This window comes from Bombus flavifrons, chromosome 8 (assembly GCF_040668555.2).
Source record: "Bombus flavifrons isolate JBK064 chromosome 8, iyBomFlav1_principal, whole genome shotgun sequence".
Classification (NCBI taxonomy): domain Eukaryota; kingdom Metazoa; phylum Arthropoda; class Insecta; order Hymenoptera; family Apidae; genus Bombus; species Bombus flavifrons.
In genome coordinates this window covers 14,075,777-14,103,764 of record NC_138449.1, presented here as the reverse complement: position 1 = coordinate 14,103,764, position 27,988 = coordinate 14,075,777, and the positions used below count along the sequence as shown (strand labels likewise).

At 41.4% G+C, this 27,988-nt stretch overlaps 2 protein-coding genes across 8 annotated transcripts; one reads left to right on the top strand and one right to left on the bottom strand.

The window, feature by feature from the left end:
* Positions 1-42: 42 nt before the first annotated feature.
* On the bottom strand, positions 43-26,671 carry sev (receptor protein-tyrosine kinase sevenless). Of its 7 annotated transcripts, none has more exons than XM_069118372.1 (21): positions 26,005-26,671; positions 18,639-18,698; positions 13,419-13,478; positions 13,191-13,281; positions 11,306-11,538; positions 10,965-11,204; positions 10,152-10,299; positions 9,573-10,069; positions 9,082-9,371; positions 8,651-9,007; positions 8,128-8,431; positions 7,715-8,038; positions 7,006-7,607; positions 6,198-6,836; positions 4,714-6,119; positions 4,204-4,626; positions 3,866-4,086; positions 3,308-3,778; positions 2,861-3,224; positions 2,218-2,271; positions 43-2,073 (listed from the first exon to the last, which is right to left on the bottom strand). In XM_069118372.1, the coding sequence occupies exons 1-21, from the start codon at positions 26,155-26,157 to the stop codon at positions 1,199-1,201; spliced, it is 7,812 nt and encodes a 2,603-aa protein (XP_068974473.1). In that variant the 5' UTR covers positions 26,158-26,671; the 3' UTR covers positions 43-1,198. The 7 variants fall into 7 exon arrangements, with proteins under 7 accessions (XP_068974473.1, XP_068974474.1, XP_068974477.1 ...); XM_069118373.1 differs by having other exon boundaries at positions 3,866-4,083; XM_069118376.1 differs by having other exon boundaries at positions 11,094-11,204.
* On the top strand, positions 11,874-13,071 carry LOC138182486 (cAMP-dependent protein kinase catalytic subunit 1). The gene has a single exon (XM_069118394.1). The coding sequence runs from the start codon at positions 11,995-11,997 to the stop codon at positions 13,036-13,038; it is 1,044 nt and encodes a 347-aa protein (XP_068974495.1). The 5' UTR covers positions 11,874-11,994; the 3' UTR covers positions 13,039-13,071.
* Positions 26,672-27,988: the final 1,317 nt, after the last annotated feature.

The following is a 27,988-nucleotide window of genomic DNA, read 5'->3' as shown; positions in this document are numbered from 1 at the left end:
ATTTGTCCACTTTATTTACCCAGACCTGTTAAATAATAAATTTTATATTGTATATGCAATTTTATTACAGTATTTGCACATTAGTATAGACATGTATATATAAAATATACAAAATTCATACAATATAATTATTTTCTTAGTAATATATTCCCTATTGCGATGTTGAAGATATTTACAGAATTCGGTTTATTTTTACTTCAAAGTTATAAAGTTTGTAGGGGAAGGAACTAATATTATACATATTATAATCAGTATATAAAAGTGTGTTTTTAAATAGGAAGACTATGAAATAGTTTTTAATTATAGGACTATTTCTTTTTATATTTGATAGCCAAATATATAGTACTATTTATTAATATACTTATTTCAATTTATCAGTTGTTTGCTAATCTATTTTTTATGAACCATTCATTCTTTTATCGTGTTAAACTATAAAAAGTCAGTTTTAGAAAATACATATTCACACTTTACTCTTATCACTACTATCCTATGTTTCGTTTACTATTTCTCTCGGATGGACACTTACAATATCGTTTTAATACTTTCATGGAAAAAAAAGTAGGAAATTTATATATTGTTAAAGTATTTACAAACCTCTCGAATTTTATTGATTCTTAAAGCATTAATAATGAAATTTGAAAATACAAGTTTCAAAAATTCTCAGTTCGATCACATAAAGTTAAATATATGCAAAAATTTATTCTTGTACTGTTTTAAAAAGAACCACTACATATATATGTAAAACTTAACAAATCCTTAAACGTAATATGAATATCAGTTTCCATACTATACTTTATATTACCGCTAATATGAAATTTGTACAATGAATGGTGAAAATTTACTCGTACTTGTGTGTCATTAAATAAATACATTAGTTGTATTGACAAATATAAAACTACCGCAGATTAATCACCACATAATTCTCTATAGCTATCCTCGATTCTTAGATGCTAAGCAATAAGTCTGATAGTCAACTAAAATTAATGTCATTATCAAATGAAACCTTTCTGCCACAGTTCATGTAAAATAAATTTCAGATACTAAAACTTAAATATGTACATACATTAATATGGCAGTTTAAAGCTATGGAACTTTACACGCATTTCCAGTTTCGGTACGGAGTTATTATTGAAATTATGATTCTGTTTTAGAAACACGATCCATCAAATGACAATGCATCACATCTTTAATAAAATCTTCACGACCCGTTTACTCTAACAGCATCCGTATTTATGTTCGTGTATGTGACTATATTGTTACTATCCTCGACAACTGGAGTCTGCCTCAATAAGTTCAATAATGCACTGTTTATCACCAAAGGTATGTTAGCTTTACCATTTTGCAAATTGGAATGAGTCCTTTGAATTTTTGGCAATGCGTTCTTCGTAACGTTATTATCGTTTGACTCGCAGGTTCCTCCGATAACACCGTTCTTTAATGGAAGAACATTTTGTGAACTAATTAACGATGAACTGGGTCGAGTAGGTGGCGCTAAACTAATATTCGAGCTTAAAGAACTAGAACTTCTATCTTCTAAACTTAATTCCGATCCTCGTCGTTCGGTTACGTTCCTCTTATTTTTCCGCTTATCAGTCAATGATGTGAAGGAATCTCTTTTTAAAATTGCTTTAATAGTAGGATTAGTTAATTTCGAACTATCTAAAGTGTTACATTTTTCAGTCATGCTCGTGATCGATGCTCTTTTACGTTCTGGTAAATTCAAACTAGATATCGACGATCTCTTGTCACACTTTCTTTCTGGTTGTTCTTTCGCATCATTCGAAGCATCTTTATGTTCTTGTGGCGCATCAGAATGCAAATTGCTCTTTACATCTACTTTTGTACTAGATTTATTCATATTGGCTAAATTTTGATCGGAGATATGAATCGACCGAGGCACTTCGTATCCGTTTGTTGAATTTTCCCTTAGGATGATATCTTCGTTATCCGCTAACAATTCTAAATATTTCGGTATTTCATTCGATTGTGATGTAAGTGTCGCATTATGGGAATTCTGAAGGAACGGTTGCATATCTCGGCTGCCTTCTGAGCTGCTGGATTTCCAAGAATTCCCTGTGAAAATCAACACAAAATCGACATTATAATACATTCAGCCTTATTCAATAATTGTATTATGAGTTTGAATTCGTATAAGAAGAAAAGGAAGACTGGTCGAAAAAGCAACGTATATAGATGATCTTTACAAAGAGAACCTACCTGAATTGTTATGATTTTGGTTCTCGTCAGCAAAGTAAGCCATGTTAGAGACGCCTGCAAGCATGAGCCATGCAATGATAAATATGTATTCAAGCAAATTGTTAAATTTATATATTTAACACTTTTATAGCATCGCATCTTGATGATTTGAATCGCAATTATCGAGTATGATCACTTTTCGAAACAAATATGCTTGTTTTGTAACACGTGAAAATAAATTAATGTTAATCCTATTAGTTGTTGAAGCAGCTATTAGCTTACAAGTTTAGAAATTCAATTTTACGAGATGGCTATGAAAATTATGTAGATATATGATTGTATAAATAAGCAACAGAGAGGGTTTTAGTCATAAATGAACGAAAATTTGTATGCAAATTTTTTTATGTCATTCCCCAAGCTATATACGTATATTTTAGAAATATGTCGTTTTATGTAATAAATTCATTTTGTGAATCGAAATATTGGAGAATGAGATAAAAAATATTAGTATTGAACTATAAGAATCATCCTAATAAGCTAATATGTATTTGCTGACAATTAATAATCGACAATTGATATATTTGAAAAAAAAAAATGTATATTTATGTTCCATGCCAGAGATTTACATAATGCAAATGTTAATATCCGTATAATTGAAACATACCTCTTCTAGCTAAATAATGACCAGCATGAACCGGGTTCAGTTGTGCATCCTCTATGGTACTTCGAAGACTAACTATATTTTCAAGGCAAACTTTAAAGCTCGGTCTAGCATCAGCAACGCTCCAACAACGCAACATGAGCTGATGTAAAGCAGGTGGACAATTTAGAGATTTGGGCAATCTTCCACCTGCGCGTACATGGTGTAATACTTCGATATTTGTTCTGGCAGGATACGGTTGTTGTCCCAAGGACGTGATTTCCCACATTAATACACCAAATGCCCAGACATCACTCTGTGAAGTGAATACACCGTCCACTAACGATTCAGGTGCCATCCATCGAACAGGAAGTAATCCTTCTCCCTCCTGTAACAAAAAGTTGAATATTTGTTTCTGTTTTATATCAAGATCGCAAATTGTTATTATATTAGAATTAGGAAGATATTTACTTTTCGATAATAATCGTTTTTATATATATCTCTGGCCAGTCCAAAGTCACCGATCTTAACGACACGGTTCTCTCGATCTCTGGCAGATACCAAACAATTTCTACACGCGAGATCTCTATGTACAAAATGGAGCTCCTCCAAATAACGGCATCCCCTTGCTACATCCTCGCACATAGCGAGCAAATCCTGCAGACGTAACGCGTGTGGATCCGATGGTTGCAAAGATCGACTCGCCCTTAAATAACTCAGTAAATCTCCAGCTTCCATCAGTTCCAACACCAATAACGGTGGGTCCGTATCTAAACAGACTCCCAAAAGTCTTAACACGTGCTTATGTCGAAAATGACTCATGAGTCTAGCTTCTTGAAGGAACTCCGTCTTTTCCTGGGCCGAGGCACCCTTTCGCAACGTTTTGATCGCAACTGGTGTAACTCCTGGTCTTTCCAAATCCTTCGCATTCCCTTGAAATACCTGAAAAATTTGTATACACGCGATAACGACATAGTCTCGTAATTACAATGACAGTTTTTGAATATTTGTTATTTATATGTCGCTTACTTCACCAAAGGCTCCGCTACCCAAAAACTTCGCTAAGGTAATCTGTTCCCTTCTGATTTTAGGAAGCGTAGAATCGTCCGGATCGTTCTGCAAGGTAGACGCGTACAACGCGTTCGATTGAACGAAATTTCCGCGTGGTATCTCCCGAAGCGTCGCTAACTCGACGTCGCTCACTAACGGAGGTGAAACCGCCTTTTTATCTTTGCATTGCCGGTACACTGCTGAATAACAAAACTTATCCTTTATACTCCTGTTAATTGCACTCGAAGTGTACTTATTCAAACAGGTATTACTTTAACCATTAAAAAAAATACACTTTATAATCGTCGTACACTTACGGCTACGGAAATAACAGAAGCAAATACCCATAATAACGATAACAAGGGCGCAAAGTGTGATCACTAAACCAAAGTGTTGTTGACCTGCTGATATTCCACCGGTGGCTTCAGTTAAATCAATGATCGGGCTGGATCTGCTCCAACTACCGAAACCGTACGCGTTTCTAGCTTGAATACGAAACCGATACTTGTCGTCCATGTCTCCCGTGATTATCCAATAATTGTCCGTCCCATTGTAATACAACTTCCAGCTCGCGTTCCCGGTGGAGTTTGTTTGCTCGTTAATTTTATCGATCTTCATTCCTTCGACACGGTACAACGTGATCTGCGAGCCATGAGCTTGCGCTGGTTCCCAATTCAATTGGTACACAGAGTTACGGAGTGTGGTTACCGTTGGCATACCCGGAGCACTCGGTACATCACCTGTTCCCCAAATAACACAAAACAATATGTGGATAATTCTAAAAAACAATTTTAATAATTCTATAAAGAACAGAAGGAATTCGTTACCTAACGTTTGAAACGTGAACCTCCTATCTGTTGGCCACAGGAAATCTTTCTTATAATTCGGATATCTCAGAAGCAGATGAAATTTGTACAAAGTTCGTGGTTGCAATTTTTTGATGAAATACGTCACTTTACCGTTTTCCATCGTAAAGTCATTCGCCTCTTGCCAATTTTCTACAGCAACATCTTTGTATTCCAACGTGTATTTGACCATCAAATCGACTGTTGGCACCCAGGATACGTTCAAGCTATTCACGCTAACCCCGGTTAACGTCAAATTATTAGGTTCTGGATACATCTTGACTACTTGACCGGAACTTTCACTGTATACATCGTTAACGTGGGCAGGATAAGCGCGAACGAACACTAGATACTCCTGATCAGGTAGCCATGGTTCCAACATGGTGAAGAATCTCCCATCGATTGTGCGTTCGGTGCCCTTTATAAATTGTTCTCCCTTTTGTCGTGCTCCGTTTATTAATCGAACCAATCTCCAATGTACCTCGTATCGTACAGCTGCGGCATTTAATATCTTCGGTGGCATCCAGTAGACGATAGCCAAAGTTGGTGTCAGAGCTTCCACGGTTACGTTCTCCGGAGCTGTAGGAGCGCCAGCTTCGGTTCGTAACACGACACCAGAATCAAACTCTAAACTCATCGACTCTGAATCAGCGTAATAATTACTCAAAGCCAGTTTCAGTCTATATTTCGTGAAAGGCTTCAAATCCTTTATTTCGTATTCCTTCTCGTAAGTCTGCAACTTTGTTCTGTCGCTGTCCTCGCACATGTTTGGATCATTTTCTAGACATTGAGACACGTATATCGTGTATAGCGTAGTAGGTAAGCTGTATCCTTCGCAGCCAAATTGAGGAACCGGCTCGGGAAGTCTCACAGTAATGCTACTTGCTGTTTTTCTCGCTTCTTCCACGTTGTAGGAGTCTTGACGAGGAATCAAACAGTTGGTGATCGGATAGGTTTGCAGAGATTTCCCAAGGGCTTTGATGCTTCGTACAGATGGTAAATAAAAGTGTTTGATCTCCTCGTCATCGGGATATTTTTTATTTACAAAATAAATTTGATCTTCCGGAATGTTGGACCAATAAATGTTCATCTTGTCGACGGTCAACGATCTTGCCGGTAATCCTTTGTTGAAACCTGCGCTCACTATCAGATTGCACTTACATCCGTCGATATCGGCGCTGTTTAGGTGACCTTCCAAAGAAATCCAGTACATGACTGGTTTTTGATAATCGGTGCTATCGATCGTCATCACAGGAATCACGGATGGCCTGTAAGGACAGGAACAATCGTCTATATGATCGAAGAACGGTTGAATATCACCGCCGCTTAAATTCGACCGCATTATTACTCCACCATCTTTCTTAGTTTGTTCTATCCAATACAACGATCTGCAAGAAATTAAATCAGATTATAGAATAAATTTGAAATATATGTACGAAGAAGGATTCCGTAAAAATAGTAGGTACCCGGTAGATGGTAATATATCAAGATTCACGATACGTCTGCTCGTCGTAACGATGTTTTCGTATTTAAGAATTCCAGCTTGCCACATGGTCAAATCTAACTTCATGATATATCCACCGTTTTCTCGATAGCTGGATTCGGACCAGTAAAGATGTCTCGCCACCCAATCGACAGTTATACTAAATGCACTGTTGTTCAACGTCAATATTTTAGTAGCGTTTGCCCCATCCAAGTCCGACGTTACCAACTCCTGCATTTCGTTGATCCAGTAAATTTTGCTTTCCGCGGCCAAATACGTCACTTCAACCGCGATGTGCCGAGTAACGGTGTAGTTCATTTCCTGATCCAAATCGGATATTCGTACCGCGTCCATCGTGGCGACCAGCAATTGCGGTATCGGATTTTCGTAAATCGTCGAAACGCTGATCACGTCGGTGTATGGTCCAGCGCCAATTTCCGTATGAGCTTTAACTTGGAAGTAATACGTCGTGTTTGGCAACAGGTCTTGAACGGTGTGCTCTAACAACGTGGATGGAATAAGCGACTGATCGCAGATTTGCATCTCGACGTTGTTCTCCTTAAACCAACACTGAACCGTGTATCCGGTGATCAGACCATTCGTGAACTCGGGTTGATCCCACCTGTAACGATTTTATTTTTTAAATAAACTTAATCATCACATAGGGGTAAAAAGCTTTTATCGTTATAAAATAAAATATTCGACGCCGGTGACAGCAACGATTCGGTCTCCGCTCGGTAAGTAAAAGTCTAGTAAAAGATAGCAGCGAATATCTTTCTTGTGATATTCACCTGAATATCGCAAATATGTCGACATTTTCGCTCAGTGGTTCTTTACGAAATTCTATAAACGCTCTAGGATTCGTTGGCTGACTGGGGACGCTTTGTGGCGACCTGAGTATCTTCCTTGTATGGTGTGCCGTTTCCCAATACGTGAAGGCTTTCACAGTCACCTCCAGGACCGAATAAGGCAAAATCTGTTCGGAATTGTTATAAGGCATCGAGGTTTCCGTCGTTATCTCCGGATTCGAATTGGTATTGATATAATCCGCGAATTTCACTTCGTAGAAGACAGTTCCATAATTGATATTCTCCACCGGGTCCCAGGATATGTTAAAGTTCCTCCAGGTGCCTTCTACTCTAATACTGCTATAGTTTACGGCGTTTGGTAATACAGCTACGGTTTCTGATGTAAGATTCTTTGGATATTGATGAAGCGCTGGATCCATGACGGCCACCATGTGAAGGCCTGACAAGCTGATACCGTTTATTATGGCCGTGTTTTGGCCAGACAGATCGCCTATCACCGCGTTCCGGTCGTCTTGAAGCCACAGAAGATGCTCCGAGAAATAGCATAAAGGGCCTTGCATGTTTGGATACTGCAGTGCTGAGACCTTAAAAACATATCGAGAAACGGAATTAATAATTCTATTGCTACTATCAACGACAACGATATGTTCTTTCTTTTTGCAAAATAACAAAATTAAACGACGATAGAAACCTTCTCAGGCACGATTTTATGACTCATCGAAATTCTTTCGGACGTTGGCGCTCGATAAACGATAGATCCACTTTCGTAGCTTCGGACAATCCAATAAACGTATCTGTTCTCTGTGTCCAGCGTTAACCCCATCACTTGTTTCCCGTTAAATATTTCATCCGAATGATAGTATCTTCTGTCTTGTCCGTTTAAACGAGCCACTTCAACGGCGTGGCCTGTTGACCAATACAGGTACGCTTCCAAAGAATCGATCATTAATTCTTTAACGATGGCCAGAATCGACATGGGCTCTTGATGAGATCCATTCAAATTTGCTCTTGTTATCTGTAGAGAAAATACAGGGGAAAAGTATAGCATGAAATAAATTTTTAAGTAAATAGAATCGATCGAACGTATAAGAAACATTTATTTACAATTTGTTGCTTTGGATTAGCCCAGTACAATTTTTTCGATATCCAATCGACAGCAACGCTCCCGACAGAGTGAATATTCATCTTCGTCTTTTGATGGCTCGTAATATTGTACCGATACAACGCAGAATTGTTTCCTACGATGTACAGAATATCCTTGTACCAGCTGACATCAACGATGTGATAATCAACCTCTGTCTCCTTCAAGCCCGCTTTATAGATCAAAGTATCGATATTCTCTCCGGTTACGTCGCTCCTTAGGAGACCTTCGTTTGCGGACCACAAAATGGATGCGTGTGATCCGTCCCTAGAAGGTTGATCAAACGTCGTACAAATTAATTCTCAGAGATATTCCTCTTGGAACGATCGATAATTAGACTCGTAATTAGACTACGAATATTTATAAAGACTATCGAATTTCTTATTTTACGTATTCTGCATTTTTATACTTTCTGATTTTTCACAAATACGTAAATGGATTTTTGCACCTATCGATTTCCTGTAAGTACATCTAATAGTGATTTACCTCAAGGTTCGACCCCTGAACTCCGTTGACCAGGGTCCTCTGCCTGCGCTCGTGTAAGCCGCCGCCTTAATCGAGTACTCTGATTTCTCTCGAAGATTGTGCACGGTATGAGACGATCCAGCGATATCCTTCTGATGTATCGTCTCTCCGGTAGATTCGTCTTTGATCTCCAATTCGTAAGACCAATTTTGCCAGGCACCTTTACCCTGGCCGCCCAATAAATGAGGTGCCTGCCAAGAAACTTTCGCCCTCTCCACACCAAGGACAGCTTGCACGCCCGTAGGAGGATTCACGGGGACAGGAACTGGTTGGCTCGCGTCCATAAGTACATTGACACTGACAAATGAACCGTTCGACCTGAAAAGAACGCTTTTATCGAAGCATCTGCGCATAGATCTCCAGCCTGGTCGAATAGGAAACAACATTCTCACCTATCGGGGTAAGCATTGTGAAAATATCTGTTTTGTCCCGAGTGATATCCTTCTATCAATACCTCTTCCCCGTTCGTCCAATAAAACAAGCCGTTCGCCATGGCTAACGAGACCACGTTCTTGAATCTTGGTTGTTGCGTGTTGGCGCGAAGATTTATAACTTCGCGACCATCCAGAGAGACGGATATTACAGTATTTTGGATGTGATGGGGAACGAGAAGACGGAAGTTGGTGTGATCGACGGTGAACGCTCCTAAATTAGCGTCTTCTAGAATTAAATACGGCTGAACCTGTAAAAATCCGTGCAAGGTTATCGAGGATGAATTTAAGTTTTTGGCGTAAGCTTTTGGTGTAAAATGTCCGAGTTCAAAACTGTTGAAACGCGATGCACGATTATTCTGTGGTATATTTTCTGCTGTTATATTTTACAGTTTGATGTAGACCAGCGATATCTTAGCCAACCTTTCAGGCGTCTTACATTCGAAACGTACCTCGTGCTTCACTCCGTTGCTTATGTCAGCCAGATCCAATCGGTACAAACCGCCCCTGGTGACCCAGAATAAGTAACCATTGTACGGGTCTACCTCGATGTGCGTGGGTCGCGTCAAGAAGCCAGCCACGGCCACTGTCAAACCTCTTCCGTCCAGATTGCATCTAGCAATTTGCCAAACCGTTGTCGCGTGTTTCACCTCGCCCAGAATGTACAAGTGAAGGTTCAACCAATCGACCGATAAACTCAGAGGTTTAAAGTTCGCCTGACTCGGACTGAGTATCACCGTTGGCTTCGTTCGTTTCGTGATGGACGTTCTGTACACGTATCCTAATGAATCGGAAATGAAGAGCCGAGCGGAAGCCACGTGAATCGCCACTCCTCGAATCGTGCTCGTATTTTCGTAAACCACGCTAGGATCGTCCAGCATGTCCGCATCTTGTTTCATAACCACGTGCTGACCTCCGAGAATTAAAATAGGTTGTTGCGTGTCTTTCACTGTAACGTCACGAATCTCGTTAATGTTCGCATTGTTTGAAAAATTTGCTGAAATTTTAATTTCCATCGTACTGATACGTACCAGCCGGTTCTGGAGTGGTCATGACGCAAGTTACCGCGGGTGGTCCCTCTCCAACCCCGTTCCTCATGGTCACGCTAATGGAATAATTCTTATTCGGCTCGAGATTTTGGAACATGTAGTGGTCCGTGTTTTCGGAGGCAGGTATATCCTGTAGGTTAATCGTAAAACGTATGTAACTGGACTGTTAGAGTATCTATCCCTTTCGAACCCTCGCTGGATAATCGTTATGCGAATAGGAAAGAAACGCCATGCCAGAAACGTATTTCGTGAGATCTGGTTCTTACAAGCTAAGAAGCTGATGTTAGCGGGATCAAAGATGAACGAACCGATAGGTTAAGCATGCATTGCTTAAACTCACGGACGTAAATTTTTGAAAGCTCGTTTATTTAATTAGCGTTAATCGTGCCAGCGTTTTTCTAACGATCTTAACGATCAAAGAAGCCGTGCATTTGTCCCGAGCATATTATTTGCTTCGCAATTTTTACCTGTCCATGTACGTATAAATACATGTATACTATTTGTGGGAAAAGGTAGACAGTCTTGCAGAACCAGTTGCTATTTATTCGCACAGTGGTGTTTACTACTAAAGTTAGAGAGAATAGGAAAAGCGCAATCGGCTTTACATCGACGAACGTGTCGACGAATGCCGGTAAATAGCGACGATAGCTTAGACAGAACAGTCGAGGGTTTGGAAACGTATTCGCGTAGAACGATACGTTTCGCGAAGATGAAGATAACTGTATCGAAGAGACTAATTGCAAGGAAAGAAACTAATTATATCGAACGTTATTGAAGTTCTGGCGTGGCGTATACCTTAAGCTGGGAGTGATCAACCCCTTGCAGACGCAGGACATAAGACAAAAGTGGCCCATTCGGGAAAGGGCCCGGCTCCCAAGACACAGAGGCGCGGCAGCTGTCTACCGCTACCGCTCTTACAATTACCGGTGCTGAGGTTGGTAAACCGGCAGCCAACGTTCGTATCACGACGCTCGGAGCGGAAACGATAGGCTCCGGATTGTGTTGAGACGATTTTAATAGTAACGCTACGCGAAACTGCAATTAAAATGGCCAAGTGATGATATAACATTTACGAAAGGAAATAACGACGACAATCCGCGACATTTAAATAAATATAATTCAATTTAAAAACGTACCCTATATTTCGTGTAAGGTTGCAAATTTTCAACTAAAATCTGATCATCCTCTCCCCACGATTGATTTCTACAATATTGCCAGGTCTCAGCTAGTTCCTCGTACCTCCATTGCACTAAGTACGATATGCCTCCGCCGCGTCTTTCGATGTCTATTCCTTTCCATTCGAGTCGTAGGGAAGTTGCGGTTAGCGAGTCCGCTACCAAAGCTGGTGCCGATGGAATACCTATTTCCGCTGATAACGAACATCGATAAGTATCAATACGTGTTACGGAGTAGAAGATTTATTTGGTTATGAGTAGACCGCCGATCTTGATACGTTTGTGGGAAATTTGAAAGTAAACGATGTACAGGTTGCACGTGGTACGTAAAAATATAGAAAACATTACAAACACGGTACTCTGTGTAATACATACTTGCTAAAACGTTGTTCTAGCCGATTTCCATCTTCGTAATTGTATTCGTAGAAATATATAATCTGCGCAATAAATATCCGCGGTCTAGTTACGAGAATCGCGTGAAAAATCGACAAAAGTCGATCGCGAAAGCAACGTTGCAAAGGGTCTCCTCCGCTCGCGAACGTCAATCATATAGCGGAACTGCCATAACCGCCATTATTTATCTGTCAGAACGTTTTCGTATACGGAGATCTGCGAATATTGTAATTCCGAAGCGCACCGTAGCTTACGCGATGAATCCGGAACGGCAACGAGCTTTCACAGAGTACAAAAAGATACTGGACGAACTGAAGATAGCGTTCATGGAAAGATGGAAGATTAACAAAACCGACAATGTCAAACTAGAAGATTTCGATCAATTTCGGACCGTGGGTACCGGCGCCTTCGGCCGTGTTATACTCGTGAAATATAAACCAACGTCCACGTACTACGCCATGAAGATCTTAGAGAAAGCAAAAATCGTGAAGATGAAACAAGTGGAGCATACGTACAACGAGAAAAGGATACTACAGTGCGTGAGGTTCCCCTTTGTCGTCTATATGGAGTACTGTTTCAAAGACAATTCCTACGTATACATGGTGTTACCGTTCATCAACGGTGGCGAAATGTTCACGCATCTAAGACGAATGGGGAAGTTCGACGAATCTCTGGCGCGATTCTACGCCGCGCAAGTTGCTCTCGCGCTGGAATATCTTCATCACTGCAGCCTCGTTTACAGAGATTTGAAACCGGAGAACATTTTAATTCAAAACACCGGCTACATCCGAGTGACAGACTTTGGCTTCTGTAAAATGATCGACGGTAGAACGTGGACTTTGTGCGGTACGCCTGAATATCTCGCACCAGAAGTAATCTTATCGAAAGGATACGGTAAATCCGTGGATTGGTGGAGCTTCGGTGTTTTGATCTACGAAATGAACGCTGGATATCCGCCGTTTTATTCTCGAGACCCGATGAAAATATACGAAAAGATCGTCTCTGGTAAGTACAAGTTCGCTCATCATTTTGGCGGAGAGCTGAGGGATATATTGAAAAACATATTGCAAGTGGATCTGACTAGGAGATACGGAAATCTGAAAGGTGGATCTATGGATATAAAAGGACACAGGTGGTTTCAATCGACCGATTGGAATCAGATATATCATCAGAAGATACAGCCTAGTTTCATACCGGAATGCTCGGCGCCGGAAGACACCAGCAATTTCGATTTGTACACGGAAGAGTCGCTGAAAATAGCCACGATGGATCGTTACGCCAAGGAATTCGCCAACTTTTAATCGAACCGATTACGGAATACCGTTGATTTAACAGCGAAGCGTATCTTTGGAGATACAGAGAACTGTATACGCTACAGCGTAGACTCATTACGCGAAACAACTTGAAACAGCGTTCGTCGCGTCAACTCCGTCGTCAGCGAAGTGCATATTACCTTTTAATTGTTGAAAGTAACGGTTCAGCGCGTCGTGACAACCCAGGACACAGTACAATTCTTTGGGTGGTAGCAATTCTTGCGTTCCATTCTACAAAACGATACAGCTGACGTTAGATTTGGTAAAATGTTACGCTCCGTGTAATGACAAAAAAAAAAAAAAAAGGAAAAAGAAAAACGACATTTAACGTTAAAATTAGAAGTAATAATGTCTTAATATGTACTGACGCAGACGGCTTGACAGCTCGTGTCGAGTGCTCGTTGCCACGCTCCGCAGCCTTTTGTGCACTGAAACAGACGGAAAATATACGCGTGATACTACGTTAGACGATGTTTGTTGCGTGTCTGATTGTGTACTATTCCGTTTCTAATTGTACAAAACATATTACAGTTGAACGAGTTTACAGGCTTACGGTACAAATTTACAAGTTTATTGTAAAGATACGACTTTATTAAGTATTCGTATATACAGCAGTTTCGTCTTATTATCGGTAGTGGAGCGTGTGCAGCGTGTTTATGCAAATCGAAGTAGACAACACGCGCTCGTTTGTCCTTAATCGGTACCTCGATTCGATTCTTCGAACGGCGGAACGATCGAATCGAGACGATCAGTGGCGGTAAAGAAACGTGGCACGCTGCGTCATTTTGGCATTGAAGTAACTGGAGCTGTATTCGAAAGATGAACGTAAGTACGAGGCACGTGCCTCAAGTAACGCCCACGTTCATAAGACGGGCCCGGTCGGTTCGTGCCGAGCATGGATTTGCGAACCGAAGTTTAACGCATTAACTTTCTGCGCGAGAGGATGTGGGTATTTGTCGGCGACAAGCCAGTCGAAGTAAGAAGAAGTGGACAAGGAAGAGAACGTACGAGAACCACGAACACGCGCGCATGTGTTTGTTTACCATGGAGATCGTGATCGTTCGCAATTGTACGGAACTTGTTCGCTGAGGCGCCTGATACGATCCTTCGGTCTAGTCTTTTTTTCTCTTACCGATAAACATGTCATAAGATCAGCAATGTTATCGTTCAGAAAATTGCGTTATTGCTTTGACTTGGTTATTAACCCGTCCTGTTACGATCTTACTCAATAATAAATCAAGTCGTCTCGTCGTTGAATTCCGATGGGATCGATGGTCATCCGAAAAAACGTTAAAAAATTTTTTAGCGTCCCAAGAGATATCAAAAATCTTTGATTGTCCGAAAGAGAGTTATTTTTGGTCGTCGGAAAAAGCGTCGAGAATCGTCGATCGTTGGTCGAACGAACGTTCCGAGAACGAGAAATATCTCGAAATATTTCTTCGAGCACATCTTGAAATAATTCGTGCTTTGACGAAACGTAAATATACGAGATACAGCGTGCTCGATGACCTCAAGGACTCGAGGAAGAACAAGTTTGTAATAGTTACGTCTAGACTGGAAGCTTTCGTCGTCGTCGTCGTCGTCGTCTGTAACTCGTTTTTCCTTCCTTCAAGTACCGTCCTCCGGTATGTCGGTTCTGTGTATTCCAGCCGCGTTTCCTGTTCCAATTTCTAATTTCGCCAGATAACAGGCGATAATTGACGTTTAATCTCGTCCTCGATGAAAAACGAGAGGCTGGTTAGAATGATGGTTGTTACGTTAGTTGCAACGTTCGTGGACAGCTGCGCCTAGTAAAATCGTTATTTCAACATCGTATCCCGAGATACAAGAGAGCCATTTACCAATTGTCAGGCTGATCGACACTCGGCCGCGTTGGAGAGGCGCCGCACATAAATGATACCCCTCTCGACATTTTAGAATAATAAGCTCGCCATGGAAAGACTTAATTCGACGAGATTAGCGGTGCACCTGCGTTATCATAAGCTTCAAGTTTCGACGCAAATTCGTCTTGTATTACGTACTTGCTTTTTAGTAGAAAGAACACTGTATTCTTTTTTTTTTTTTTTTATTTATCACTCGTGCATCTTGGGAAATTCTAATTAAAAAATAGCATCAGATATTACTTTGATCTTGCGTAGTTTGGTACTTTAACTTCTGTTAGCTTAATCTACGAGAGTTTAAAAAAACCAGTAACGGTAAAAATTTAGAAAATGAAATCTCGTTCACGTGTCTGCTGAATAAATTATTCTATACGAATACGTATAAAATAAATACATATTAGAGGATATCACAAAGGTCAAATAGTTTAAAAATTCTAGAAGGAAAGGGACCTCCGACGCTAGATAGATAAGTTATTAATAAACATTTTGTGGCGGTTTCATGACTTTGACGAGTTGCAAGTAAACGCGACACTCGTGCGTTTTCTTACAACGATCATCGCAAAGAACCCTGAATGCAGACGAGCGATACTTTGTCGCGCGATCCCGCTGCGATCACACGTCCGTCTTTGTTGTTCTTAACAGGAAAACAAAGAGAGTGGCGCGATCGCAGCGAGATCGCGCGATAAAACGTCCATCGTTCGCATTCAGGGTGAATCGATGTGTCAGATACGGAACGTATCGTTCGTTTCGAGGGAATTATTTGGAGAAACTTTCGAGTTAAAAATACGACTGTCGTTTTTATCAGTTTGAACCAAAGAGAAAGGAAAATAAGATGTAGAAAAAGAAGAAATAGAAGGCGCGCGCAAGATGCGTCGAACGAGCGTTTATCTTGGCAATGTACGATAGTCAAAGCGACCACTCTAACGACCTTAGACGACGATAATTTTTAACGTCTTAATTAATCATATTTCTCGTGACGTTCTATCACTTCCAGTCCATATCGGCTACGATCCCCCTTTTTCAATTAATTCGCACGAAACATCAACGTTCCTTCGACTCGTTCCCCGATTCTATTCCACTCGTCCTCCGATTCTATTCGACTGGCCACGCTCAATTCGACTCGCCGCGTTAAACGATCCTAATTTTCTCGGTTTCGTGGCTGTGCCGTAAATAGGGGTTGACAAAACTATCAGACAGTGGAAAACAACCGAAGCACAGCGGCTCGACGCTGCGCCCGCTAATTTCTCACTTCCTCATTAAAACCTCAACACACATTACGCCCCAGTCTGGCCCTCGCTCTACTCGGCTCCCCGTAGATCGTAGATCTTCGTCCTACCACGAACGAGGATCTATCCGTTCTCTCCTCGTTTCGTTTGAGCCATCGTTCACTGATTGTGCTCTGTGCTCGCACGACACAACAAAGCGTGAAAAATGTGAAGCCTCCAACGGATGATATCTGATCGCACAAATTAGACTGTAGATTCGTTCATTCTCCAGGTCTCAAAAACGGACACAAGGAACCTTAGATGGTTTCAACTGTTTATTAGTAAATACGAGGAAAGACATAGGAAGTTTGTGAGAAGCATGAAATACAATAACTTCTGGTAGCTAATGTCAAGTAGATGCAATTTGTCACGGAGACCTCGATGCTGGTGGTCTGCTACTTTACAAACACACTCGAATGGGTAAAGTCAGAGTGCCAGATTCATTTTAAACGAGAAGCTTGACAAGCTTTTACGTGTATACTTTGCTCTCGTTTATGCACTCGAGACCTATGACCATGCACAGAATATTTTATACGCTGCTTGACATAATTGGAGGATAGTTTGCCGTTTTACCTTCACCTTCATATTTGTTACTCGTGTCTGTACGTTAATACGTTTTTTAATTATCTCAATGGCAACTTTTACTATACTGTCGCACGAGTAACAGGCTTACTTCTGTTTCATTGGTTGACGCGATAAAGCTATTCGTAATTACGTTCCCTTGATTGTCCTGACCAATGCATGGCATATATATTCTTCGCATTATGCACATATCCTCATAATATATACATATGTACACGGTAGAACGTTTCGTACAAAAGAAATTCCAGAGGTATCGGTTCACCGCCATCGAGCCATGAAATTACCGGAAGAAGCACCAAAGCCGAGCCAGGCTTACACGATTTTGTTCGATCAAAATTACATCGTAAAAATTCATATCGTGCGCCGATACGTAATCCGTCACGTCCATTCCTTTCTGTGATATTACTAAAAAAAAAAAAAAAGAGAAAAATGGTGATCAGACGTCAGCAAAACGAGACAAAGTTTAGCGACGAGCGACGGGTAAAATAGCTGGATTAACCGAGAAAGGCAATTAGGGTTGCGTTTAGCAAAAAGTAGAGCATCTTCCTTTTGAATCGTGTCAGCCGCAAGCTAACCGTTATTCGTGCGCGTTACTGGAACGTACGAACCGTGAAACGAGGCGAGGAAGGAAATCGTTTCGAGCGCAATTCACGTACCGACCCGTGGTATTCGAGGCTTTTCAACCAGCACGCAACCTCGTGTCACAAAGTTGTTTAAAAAATGCACGCGGTTGATCACCGTGTACCATAGACGGAACGTAAATACAAGTCGTGTTCGTGACAGGAGCGCGCACTGGAAGAATGACAGCGTTCCTCTTTATCTTTTTTTCGGTGGCTCGCGATAATTAAGTGTATCGCTGAGCCTTTTGTCCTTTTCGTCGCATTAATTGCGGTTCTCGTTTCCTACCCTGGAGACACGCGTTGCTGGATATCCTTCCGGCCACTGCGGGGATCCTTTCTCCGTCTCGTCCCTTGTCCCTCGTTTTCCCTTTGTACTCTTTGGAACGTGCTAACGATCCTCTCTGAATTCCAAATCTGGTTAATTTGTTCCTTTTTTCGAAGAACTTTCTTAGACTCTCGCTTAGTCCTCTGAACTTCGTACGCAAAGTACGATCCAACGTTAACGAATATGATCGTAGTGGCGGTTTTTCGCGGCTTTCTCCGCTGGCGCTTCCGCAACTGGGTGAAACGGGAGACGGAGAGGCCCAGAGGGGCGGAAAGAGACAAGCAAGCAGAGAGAACGAATCCGGAGTCACACGGCAATTTGGCGACATCCGCCATAGGCCGCACTTGTACGCGATCCAATTTAAAGTCACGAAGCCGTACGAGCCCGGCCATTCTTTCATTCGTACCCGTAATACGTGTACACGTTCATCCATTCATTGGTTTTGGCTACGCTGGTAACGTCCGAATAGCGGAGCAACAGCCTACAGAAGAGAGGAGAACGAGAAAGAGAGACGAAGGACCTGACTTTGTTTTTATTTGCCGTTTACCGTCTCTTTACTAACCAGCCAGTGAACAGGCACCCCGGGGACGGCAGCGGAAGTACTTTCATTGTGCCAGGGGACCGGCGTCCCTTTATTTTCGTCTCCGATGTTCGCCTATGTTAATAAACGTTCGGCGATGCTCCCCGACGAACTTTAAATTTGTGGCGCAACCGACGCGAGAATTATCATCGTCCAGACTTAAGGTTGCAGAACTATTTAAAAGGAATTAGAGTTGGGAGAAGAGTCACGGAAATACGAATTTCTTCTCACGAATCGTTCGAATTAGGACTGTTCTCTCATCGAACTACGAGACCGAATACTGGACTGATTTATAAATCTGTTCGACGCAGGATGGAAATATTTTCGTTCGCTTACCTGGTCGATCTTGCATCGTATGCCACATCCCACCTCCGAGCTCGAGTCGTCCGTTCGATTCTGAAACGAATAAAGGAAAGTTCAATCGACTGCTGCTGTCGCAAGTTGGTAACCTTAATTAAAATATTTTACTCGTCGTTTTCTTTTTTTTCATTTCTCAAGAGATGTACGTTAAAATATGTTTTTAATTCTGCGTGTTTTTTATTTTCTACGTGATATCGTATTATACGAGCTGTTACGAGATAATGGCCAAAGTCAAAGTCACACGGGACACCCTAATTAAGGAGGACAATATTCTCATAGTAACTCTTAACGTAATATGCAAAATATTTCGCAGTTGTCGACAGATTGCGATGATTTAAATTCATGAACAAACAGCTGATACACGATATATTTGAATAAATACGAACGTCCAGGCAACCAGGTACGCATAGAAACTAGTTGATTCTCAAAAATTCCCATAGTGGCACGCTTGGCTTCACACCCTTGTTATCGGCGCTGGAATTGTTCGCCACCCTCGATCTAGTAGATTCGACGAGCACGTTACACCCTTCTTTCCTCGCTTTCTTTTTTTACGATTTGCTTTCGTTTCCATTAAAAACCGGACGCGCACCTGTGTACCGGAAACGCGTAACGTACAGGTGCAAAAGGTGTAACAAGCGCGCTTATCCGAAACGGTACCAGAGACCTGAGACTTGGCACGATCGTTCGGCGATTCATTCGCGACGGACTAGGTATAGCGGGGGTGTCAATTGAACCGGATGAAACAATTTACTATCTTTTAAAGCTGGCAAGCGATTCAATTTATTTTCTACGGCCCCTGCACGCTACGCGGCTCTACCGTTACCGCCGTTCGAATCGCAATTTTTTCACTATACATCGGCGTGTGCATGAAATTTCCAATGGAAACAACACCTCAAACGATACCGTTCTTTGCGAGTAAACCAAACGAAAAATTTGCGATTGAACGTCCTTATTGCAGCAACCTTGGAAACTTAAATATACGTACACCTCATATACAATTACGTTTTTCTCGTAAATATCTTCGCAACAGTAGACTGAAAATGTATATACGACGAAGGTTTTTGAATCGGCGCTTACCGATTTACGTAAAGAAATATTAGCCGTGAACGGTTGTTCTCTGTTTTCCCATCGGAGCAACAAAAAGCGCGAAGAGTGACGAGTCGTTCGATAAGAAATGCCAGACTGATGCGATGGTGCAGTGTTTTCGCGACTATCGCCTCTCGGCGTGGATGTATCAATTTTACGATGAATTTTTTTCTTTCTCTCTCTTCTTTCCATTGTCGAGGAATCTCGTTGTTCGTTCCTTGCCTCGACACGATGCTCGTTTAACTTTGCACCCGATTAATCAACCCGCCTAGACTACAACACCGTATGAGAGTAAATACCCTTGAGACATGTAACCATTCCTCCTCGCTAGAATATTCGCGCCAATTATTACTTTCCGTAATTGAAATCCCTGCTTTCGATTTTTCCTCCACAACTTTTCTTAAGTTTTCATAGATAATTTTCTTCTTCGATTATTCGAACGATCGTTCGCAATTATCGCGTCAGTAGATTCTAAACGATCACTCCTTTTTATTGCGACGCCTTTATCCCAACTTCCTGTTGCCACTAAAAGGTACAACGAGTCTTGTCATCCTCTGGACGGAAATCAGCCGGTAAAGAGCAATTTTATCTGATCTGAGGTAATCGTCTAATGTATACCTGCTCGTCCTTCCGCACGTCCTTCCGTTAAGCCAAGTCCAACATCTTCGTCACGCCTGAAAGCGTTCGCCAACTGTTGCATCCCGCCTCCAACGGTCTTCGACGTTGATGACTGGGTCTAATGACCGGCTACCGCGTGTCTTGTTTTCAGTTCGATGCACGCGAGACTCCCGCAGCAAGACGATTTTTATCAAATCTTCCTTTCAAGGTCCTCGTCGAACGTGATCGTCTTAACGCGAACTCCGTACTTGCGCGTCCACCTTGTATTAATCGTCTCTTACGTGCATTACGTAAACGTTACCACGTTCGATGTTCGTGACTTATTCTTCCTTTTCATAAGAGAGGCAAACCAGACACGATTCACGTAGACGGACTGAGCCAGACGTTGCTTCATGGAACAATATCTCGCGTACTTTCCATATTATCGTAGAAACAACGTGTTCTAGGATTCCATAGACTCTCCTTTAAAGTTATCACGAGTAAAATTTCAGACCGTGTGAATCTTCTCTGATAACACTATCGAAAAATTATTATTTGCAACCGCTGCAAACAACGATCTTTCTACTCTACGTCTGGTATCGAATAATAAAAAAAAAAAACATTTAATTCCACTTGGCTAACTTCACTAATCTCTTAATTTGAAGAAGAGACGCTGCAGCGAGCTTTCAACGATAATCAGGTGGGATCTATGGCAAACTGATGAAAAATGCATCGCGATCTAACTTAGACATCTAGAAATAGTACAACTCACGGGGCTTTGACACGCTCAAAGCGTCCCAGGGTGTTTCGAGTTGAAGGCAAAGGGTATCAGGTTTTTTTTCGTGCGGTCACGAACAAGCTACGGTCGCACGGTGTTGAATGTACACCGGACGGTGTCCACTCGGATGGAACATCTACCTTTGAAGTCTGAGGTTTGTCTTTGGCAAACACCTTAACGGTGTGCCTTTCTCTTTCTCTCTCTCTCCTTTCTACATCCCTTTCGGCGTCCGTTTGAAAAGCAACGCAATCGACGTTTCCAACGTTTGGCCGCGCAAACGTTGCACTTCGTCCACGAACCGCGTCAATTATTCTCGCGTTACTCGACGAATTAAAAAGATACGCATCACCTCGCGTGGTTCACTTTGTGCTCGTTAGCCATCGAAAGCAGGAAACGTTTTTCACCGCGGTTATTTACCATGGAAAACCGTTTCCACCTCATATTATCGAGCGTAGCGATTGATATTTCTTCAGATTCCTATGTCTTATCGGCAGATCGCGAATTTTAATTTAAAGGCGCAAGGTTGCACACGTATATAAATATTCGAATATCTCTTTGTAATATTAAATGGGTGCTTAAGTTTCATTTTCTTGCGTTCGTAAAAATATAAGTGCGCAGAAAAATACACAGTTTATTCGTAAGTTTGGCACGAAAAGTAGATCGAAGATTTTCTAACTCGTATTTGATAAGATAAGGTCTATGAAACTTTGAGAATTCTTATTTTTGTATTAACTTAAAAAAATCGCATTGCCCAGTGTCCTGTTATCCAGTGTACTTACGAACATCTTAATAACTGTAATACCGATGCACGTAAAATTCAGAATTTCTGAACATTTCTGTCTACGTGATAAAACGACCACCGTACCAGTTGCACGTTAAACTACAAAAGAGTCGTAGAAAAATTCGCTTGAAATTTGAACGTTGTGGTGACTCGTCAGAGGCACGTCTAGGCGCTCGGACGCACGGTCGCCATTTAATTTCGTTAATTATTTTCGAGATCATGAGACAAATTAAAAACATTCGCCATCAGCTGCCACCCGTTATGATCTTCCAGCCAGTGTGCACTCTCGACGTATACGTGTGTGTGGAACGTGCATGCCTTTTAATTGATATGACGTCATATAAAGACGCCGAAACTCAGTTTCTCAGGATTTGTTTGCGGCTCGAAGTTGAAGAGTTTAACAGGACCGTTCTTCGAGAAATTTTCGTTGTTCAAAATAAGTAATAATATTCTACGAGTTAAAGTCCTTCGATGCGAAATTTTCAACGATTTCGACTGCCCTTATCGATCGTCAAAGAAAATCCCTGACACGAAGGTATCCCTGGTCGTTCGAAAACGATACTCCCCCGAATGCTCGCAAAAGATGTGGGCCACTCGCCCGTATGCGTACGTGCTTAACGTCGCATTCAACTCTGAGATAGTCGTAAATCATCCCTCGATCTTGGCCATAGATTTCTTAATATAACTTCGCTTTAATAATTTAAGTTAAAACTTTTAACTGAGAGTATTGAAAGATCCTATGTACACGCTTCGTAAATATATTTCGTACATGAAGTCTGGCGTTTCGAACCAACCGCGATACTGGCGTTCTGAATTATCAGGTTTTCCTTAAGTTCATCCATCGTCCGAACGTTTATCCGTAAGATTTTTTACCGCGATAAAACTTTCGCCTACGATAAATCCTCGACTGATGTAGCCTCGATCGTAACGCATATTTCCTCGATAGATAAAGGTTGTTTTTTCACGAAGAAAAGTCGTCGCATAACATTGATCATCGAACTTCGACTTCATAACACTATGTTCTTGCTATGTCTTGTTATGTTTGTGTCTTGTTACAGTAGTAAAAATAACAGAATTTATAGAAGCCACTAATAAACACGGTAAACATAGAAAACATAGTGAAACAATCTCGAACGCGCATGAAGCACGAGCCAGTGATCGGTAGAACGATTTGGAATTTCACACGATTATCGGTGGACTTGGAGGTGAACCCCTAGCAAGTTACGAGGCACGCGTTGTAGGTGAGAGGATGTGGCTGACAGGAAGTTCATTGTGTACGGTTACACATATAATATTGCACGTGGAACGATCCTGCGGATTCTACGTAGTTTCGTATCGACGACAGATCGGAATTCGTCAGATTGCGCGCTCCATTCGAATCCTTGTACGATCCTTGTACGAATCCGTGGAATTACGTCGTGGTTAAATCGCGTTCCGTGCAGTATGAGATCGCATGTAGGTTAACGCGTGGGCGGAGATCCATTACAAGCACCGTTTAAGTAATTATTTTTCAATTAAGGAGGAAAAATTGAAAAAGTAGCGTCCAGACGAAATTATGGAATTCCAGCTTCTATCGAGCAAACAGTTAGGCGTGTGAAGTAGCAATTGCGCCAATTTACCTGGCTCGTTGTGTCGTTTTATTATCGAGATACTTACACGAGGAGGTTGTTGTATACTTATATATTATCGTATCTATACTAGGAAAGATGATATACTAAAGAAGATATACCAAAACCATGAACTATAAATGTATTTGGATCAGAGCGCTGGTGGACCACGATGAAATCACGACATGTCGCAGTTTAGAAAGCTAACCGTCGCTGTTATGCAACCAGTAAGGTCATTCTAAGCATCATCTCGAGATACGATAAGGCAGCTTCACTGCTACTCGTGTTTAGTAAATATCACGAGCGCCATTCGTACGCGATGCATCGTAAACACAGATGTTAATCTACATAAATTTTTACTAAGCTTCTCTTATTTTTTTCACCTAAAACTTCCACGTTCGATCGATGACTCTTATCCCTACCTTATCGTTACCCTTCGAACGTTGCCCTTCGAACTTTGACTTCGTGAAGACGTGAAAAAAGGAAAAAAGAGAAAAAGAAAGAAGGAAAATCAAGAGCAGAACGAAGGGAAGATAAGGGATCGAGAAGTTGATTTCCCAGCCGTGATTTCTTTTATCTGACGCCGGATAATTGAAATGCAACGTTTCGAGAAACCTTTCTACGTCTGACGAGAGATATCGACAAACGCAAGCGGGGTCGCATTCACAGACTCGACCGAACCGATCTCTTTTCACGGCAGGATAAAAGTCTGAGAATTCTATTAAGCCGAGGCGAAACGTTCCAAGTCTCGAAGCGAACGGTTCCCGTGGCCCGTGTGAACAAACTCGTCGTAAGAAGTTGGTAATCAGTGTCTTTGGCAATTGGCGTGAACGAAATTGCCAGCAATTATCAATTAAACTCTCCACGAAAGGATCGGTTTAATCATTTCTCCAGACCGCCTTTTGTTCCGTTTATCTCTCCTCATGCATCCTTTCAATCGCCTCAATGTCGCTCTTTGTACGAGCTACAGAGAAGAAAAAGCGGATAGAAAAAGCACGTTTCCGAATGATCCTTTCGGACGAGCTCAAAGGATCGTCAATCTCGAGCAACCGTAAAGAATTTATACGCGTGTCTCGTAGGTTAACGAACATATCGATCGATGTTTTAACAAAGGTACTATGCTTAGTAGTAGAGGAAAAGAATAGAAAATATAGAAAATACGATTAGAAGCTTCTGTATCTGTTACAACTGGGCTTTCATCCTCGAGATCGTGCTTATGGACTGCGATGATGCGCCGTCGTGTAGTTAAGTTAATTAATGAATGGTACAGTCGGGATGGAGAGTGGACTTAAATTGATACGTCCTTCGTGCGGAGCCATTTTTGTGCTACGCTTGCCTCGCTTCGAGAACTCTTCTCGCGATTCCAACGAATCGACCAGTTTCCTTATCGTCTTTTTTTGTAATTTTATAGCTTTAGCTATTTCGTAAAAATGTAATATCTATCATTTTTTCCAGCAACGATTGCTATATACATATATATATGGATCAAGGAAATTTCAACGATATAAAAAAAAGTATACATATATGTATGAAGGAATCGCGAGGTGATGACAAATAAACGATAGGCGAGTCACAAATTGAAAGAACGAATGAAATTAATCGGTACCCCTTACGGAAAAGGCTATCGAGTGGGCTGACGCAGCGATCACGAATAGATTTCTCGTTTCATTTCGCGGATACGAACTTTGCAACTGTATTGACCTCTTCGGCATGGAATCACGCGCCATGAAGAATTTTCCCAGCGATTGTGATTGTTTATTGCTTAAACGGTCATGCACGCGTACAGTGCACGCGAACTATGAAAGTCTAGAATGGAAAAAACGGTATTTTTATTTTACGGACGATTTAGAGACCGGATTACATGTCGGAGCGCTTTTTAAAATTCCATTGGCTACGTCTGATCGACCGGCCACGCGACGATCTTCGTCGCTCTTATCTACTGCTACTTTCATAATAAGAATTTGCCATAATATTACGAGTAATCCCGCGAATGTGATAAAGAAGAGGGAGAAGAGATAATGCCATCTTTTTGATTTGCTCGCTATAAGTCTCGTTTTATCGGGCTTGCTGCTATATTATCCTCGGTGCACACAAGGTAAATAGTACGTAAAAGTATTATGCAAAAGCCACGTAAACAACCTTACCAGAAAATTAGAATACATTTTCAAGCCATATACGTACATTTGTACCTCTTACTCTCAACCATCCAACGAGACATCCTTTCTAAACGGGCTGAAAGGTTACCAGGTTTGCGACGCAACGAGTCACGCGTTCGAAATAAACGGCGAACGATTTGCCAAGATTTGAAAGTACCAAAATATGTAAATTCCCGCTCTTTTTATATCTTTCAAATTCGCCGACGAATTGAGAAATACTGTCGATAAGATTTCACTACGATTTATGCGTATGAAATCGTCAGACCTTGAGATTTCAACTTTTATGTGTAACTGGAAAATTCTACGCATTGATATTCGTGAATAGTTTTATTCTGACCTGATTTAAATCGAGATCCGGGCATTTCGAGGCACATTCTTCTTGCAGGTTGGCTGGAGCAGCTGGATCTTCGAAGTCTTCTGGCAGAAGCGCCGAGACGCTTCCCGCCATCGCCAACACCTTCAGAAATGCACATAATCCCGTTGCTAACATAATATCAACAACCCCCCGGTGAAACGAACCCTCGATCACCCTCCACGGAATTTTCGTAGCAATTTCCTTAACCGTCGATCGTCATTGTTCTCTGGATCCGGACGACCTCCACGACCTTAGAAAAAGCTTCGAAACACGAATCAAGCTACCTTCTTCCGCATTCTTCCACATCGATCCTCGAACTTGAGGAATCCCAACGTTCTTTCAACGATTACTCTTCTTCGAGAGAAATCTCAACTTTTCACACTAATAGTCGGACGATGTACAAATCGATCTCTTCCATGAAATGTCACACACCAGCACTCTGATCTTGCAAATCTTCAAATCGAGAAAATTGCCCTTCACTATCCTTCTTGTTATTGTTTGTATCGATAATTGACAACAAACTTCCAAGGCCCCTAATATTGCACATAAATCGTAGTTCCAATACACCCTTTACTATGTCGACCGTATATTCACTGTGTTTAAAGCTACCAATATACATTTGCGTGTTCGGTTTAACAATCGTCACTGAAAATATTTTTCCGCTGGTAAAAAATTGGATTATCGTCCAGGCACTTCTCGTGTACGAATTCAAAACAAGAGGCTTTCCGGTGATAAAGTAGGATTCCACGCTGTTTCGAATCACCTGTGACGTTTTGAGTCACGAGGCCCTCACTGTAAGAGCCTGACGTGGTTGTTGTTAATGTCTGGCAAGCATAAGAGCAACTGACTCCGAATGGCCACTAGAGAGTCAACTATCCCCCACCATGGCCACCCTTATCTGTTGCACTCTGCTTGACCAATTCCGTACGGTGGTGGTAGGTATACTCCGAACCGAGCAGAGCGAAGCGTGTACACGTGAGGCCACTGTGGTATGCCTGTCGAGTGTCTGAAGACGAACAGAAGGGAGAAACGATCCGAACCTTCGTTCGAGCAGGTCCGACAGACCAATGGTCAATTGACAGATTGACCTGTTCTTACTATCCTCGTAAACTTTCATTCATATATTCGCACGTGCCGCTTTTTGCCGGCTGTCCACGTTGCCATTCAAGACAGGGAAAAGTGAGCACGACGATGAAAAGGTGGTATGACTTTCTTTTTTATCTTTCTAACAATAGCGTACGTAATAGAATGATTTTAAATTTTTCGAAAGCAAATAAAAAGTTTGTTTAGTACGGTTTTAACAGCAAACGAAACGCTCTCTTCAAGTTGCTTTAGTCCTAGCTACTTAACTCTTTAATTATAAGGAAAGGAAGTTTTGTGCAATTTGGATTTTGGCAAAATTAAGTAATTAATTAATTAGGAACGAATTTCGTGTACTCCGGGATAACACATTTATTCGCAATAATGTGTATTATATCTTTTAGAATCATGTCGGGACTAAGGAACAATTAAATGCCACACGTATGCGGTAACATCTTTTAAAGGATTATTCCTTAACGCATAGAAAGTATAAAAGAGAATAGTTTCATTTATCGATCAAAGAGAGAATAGAGCGCTAAACGTGCAAACATCGGATTGAATTCAAACTACACATTAGCCGAAGATCACTTCGTTAAGTCAACCATCCTCTTCTGTCGTGTTAGGTTGAGCCGCGTATTATGGTCGGATGGTACAAAGCAAATTCGAAGCCCAGCTTGGAACAAATACTAACTATATTGACGTTTCCACGAGGAATGCATCCTTTCTAAAAATCTCTGCACACAAACGCTTCGTTTCGACACCCTTAGAAAGGAACGTCTTTTATCGACGATATAACCGAAGGGGATGGTGATGTTAACTCGAAACTCGTTCCACATTTTCATACAAAAAAAAATACAAATTTTTCTTGTAATTATCGTTATACAAC

Excerpts from the sequence above, each read along its gene's own strand:
- LOC138182486 (XM_069118394.1), top strand. The coding sequence starts at position 11,995 with ATGAATCCGGAACGGCAACGAGCTTTCACAGAGTACAAAAAGATACTG.
- sev (XM_069118372.1), bottom strand. The coding sequence starts at position 26,157 with ATGTTAGCAACGGGATTATGTGCATTTCTGAAGGTGTTGGCGATGGCG. Across the intron at positions 13,282-13,418 it reads CGAGCTGTCAAGCCGTCTGC|AATGGAACGCAAGAATTGCT; the intron begins GTCAGTACATAT and ends ATCGTTTTGTAG. Across the intron at positions 6,837-7,005 it reads GACATATTTGCGATATTCAG|GTGGGATCAACCCGAGTTCA; the intron begins GTGAATATCACA and ends AAATCGTTACAG.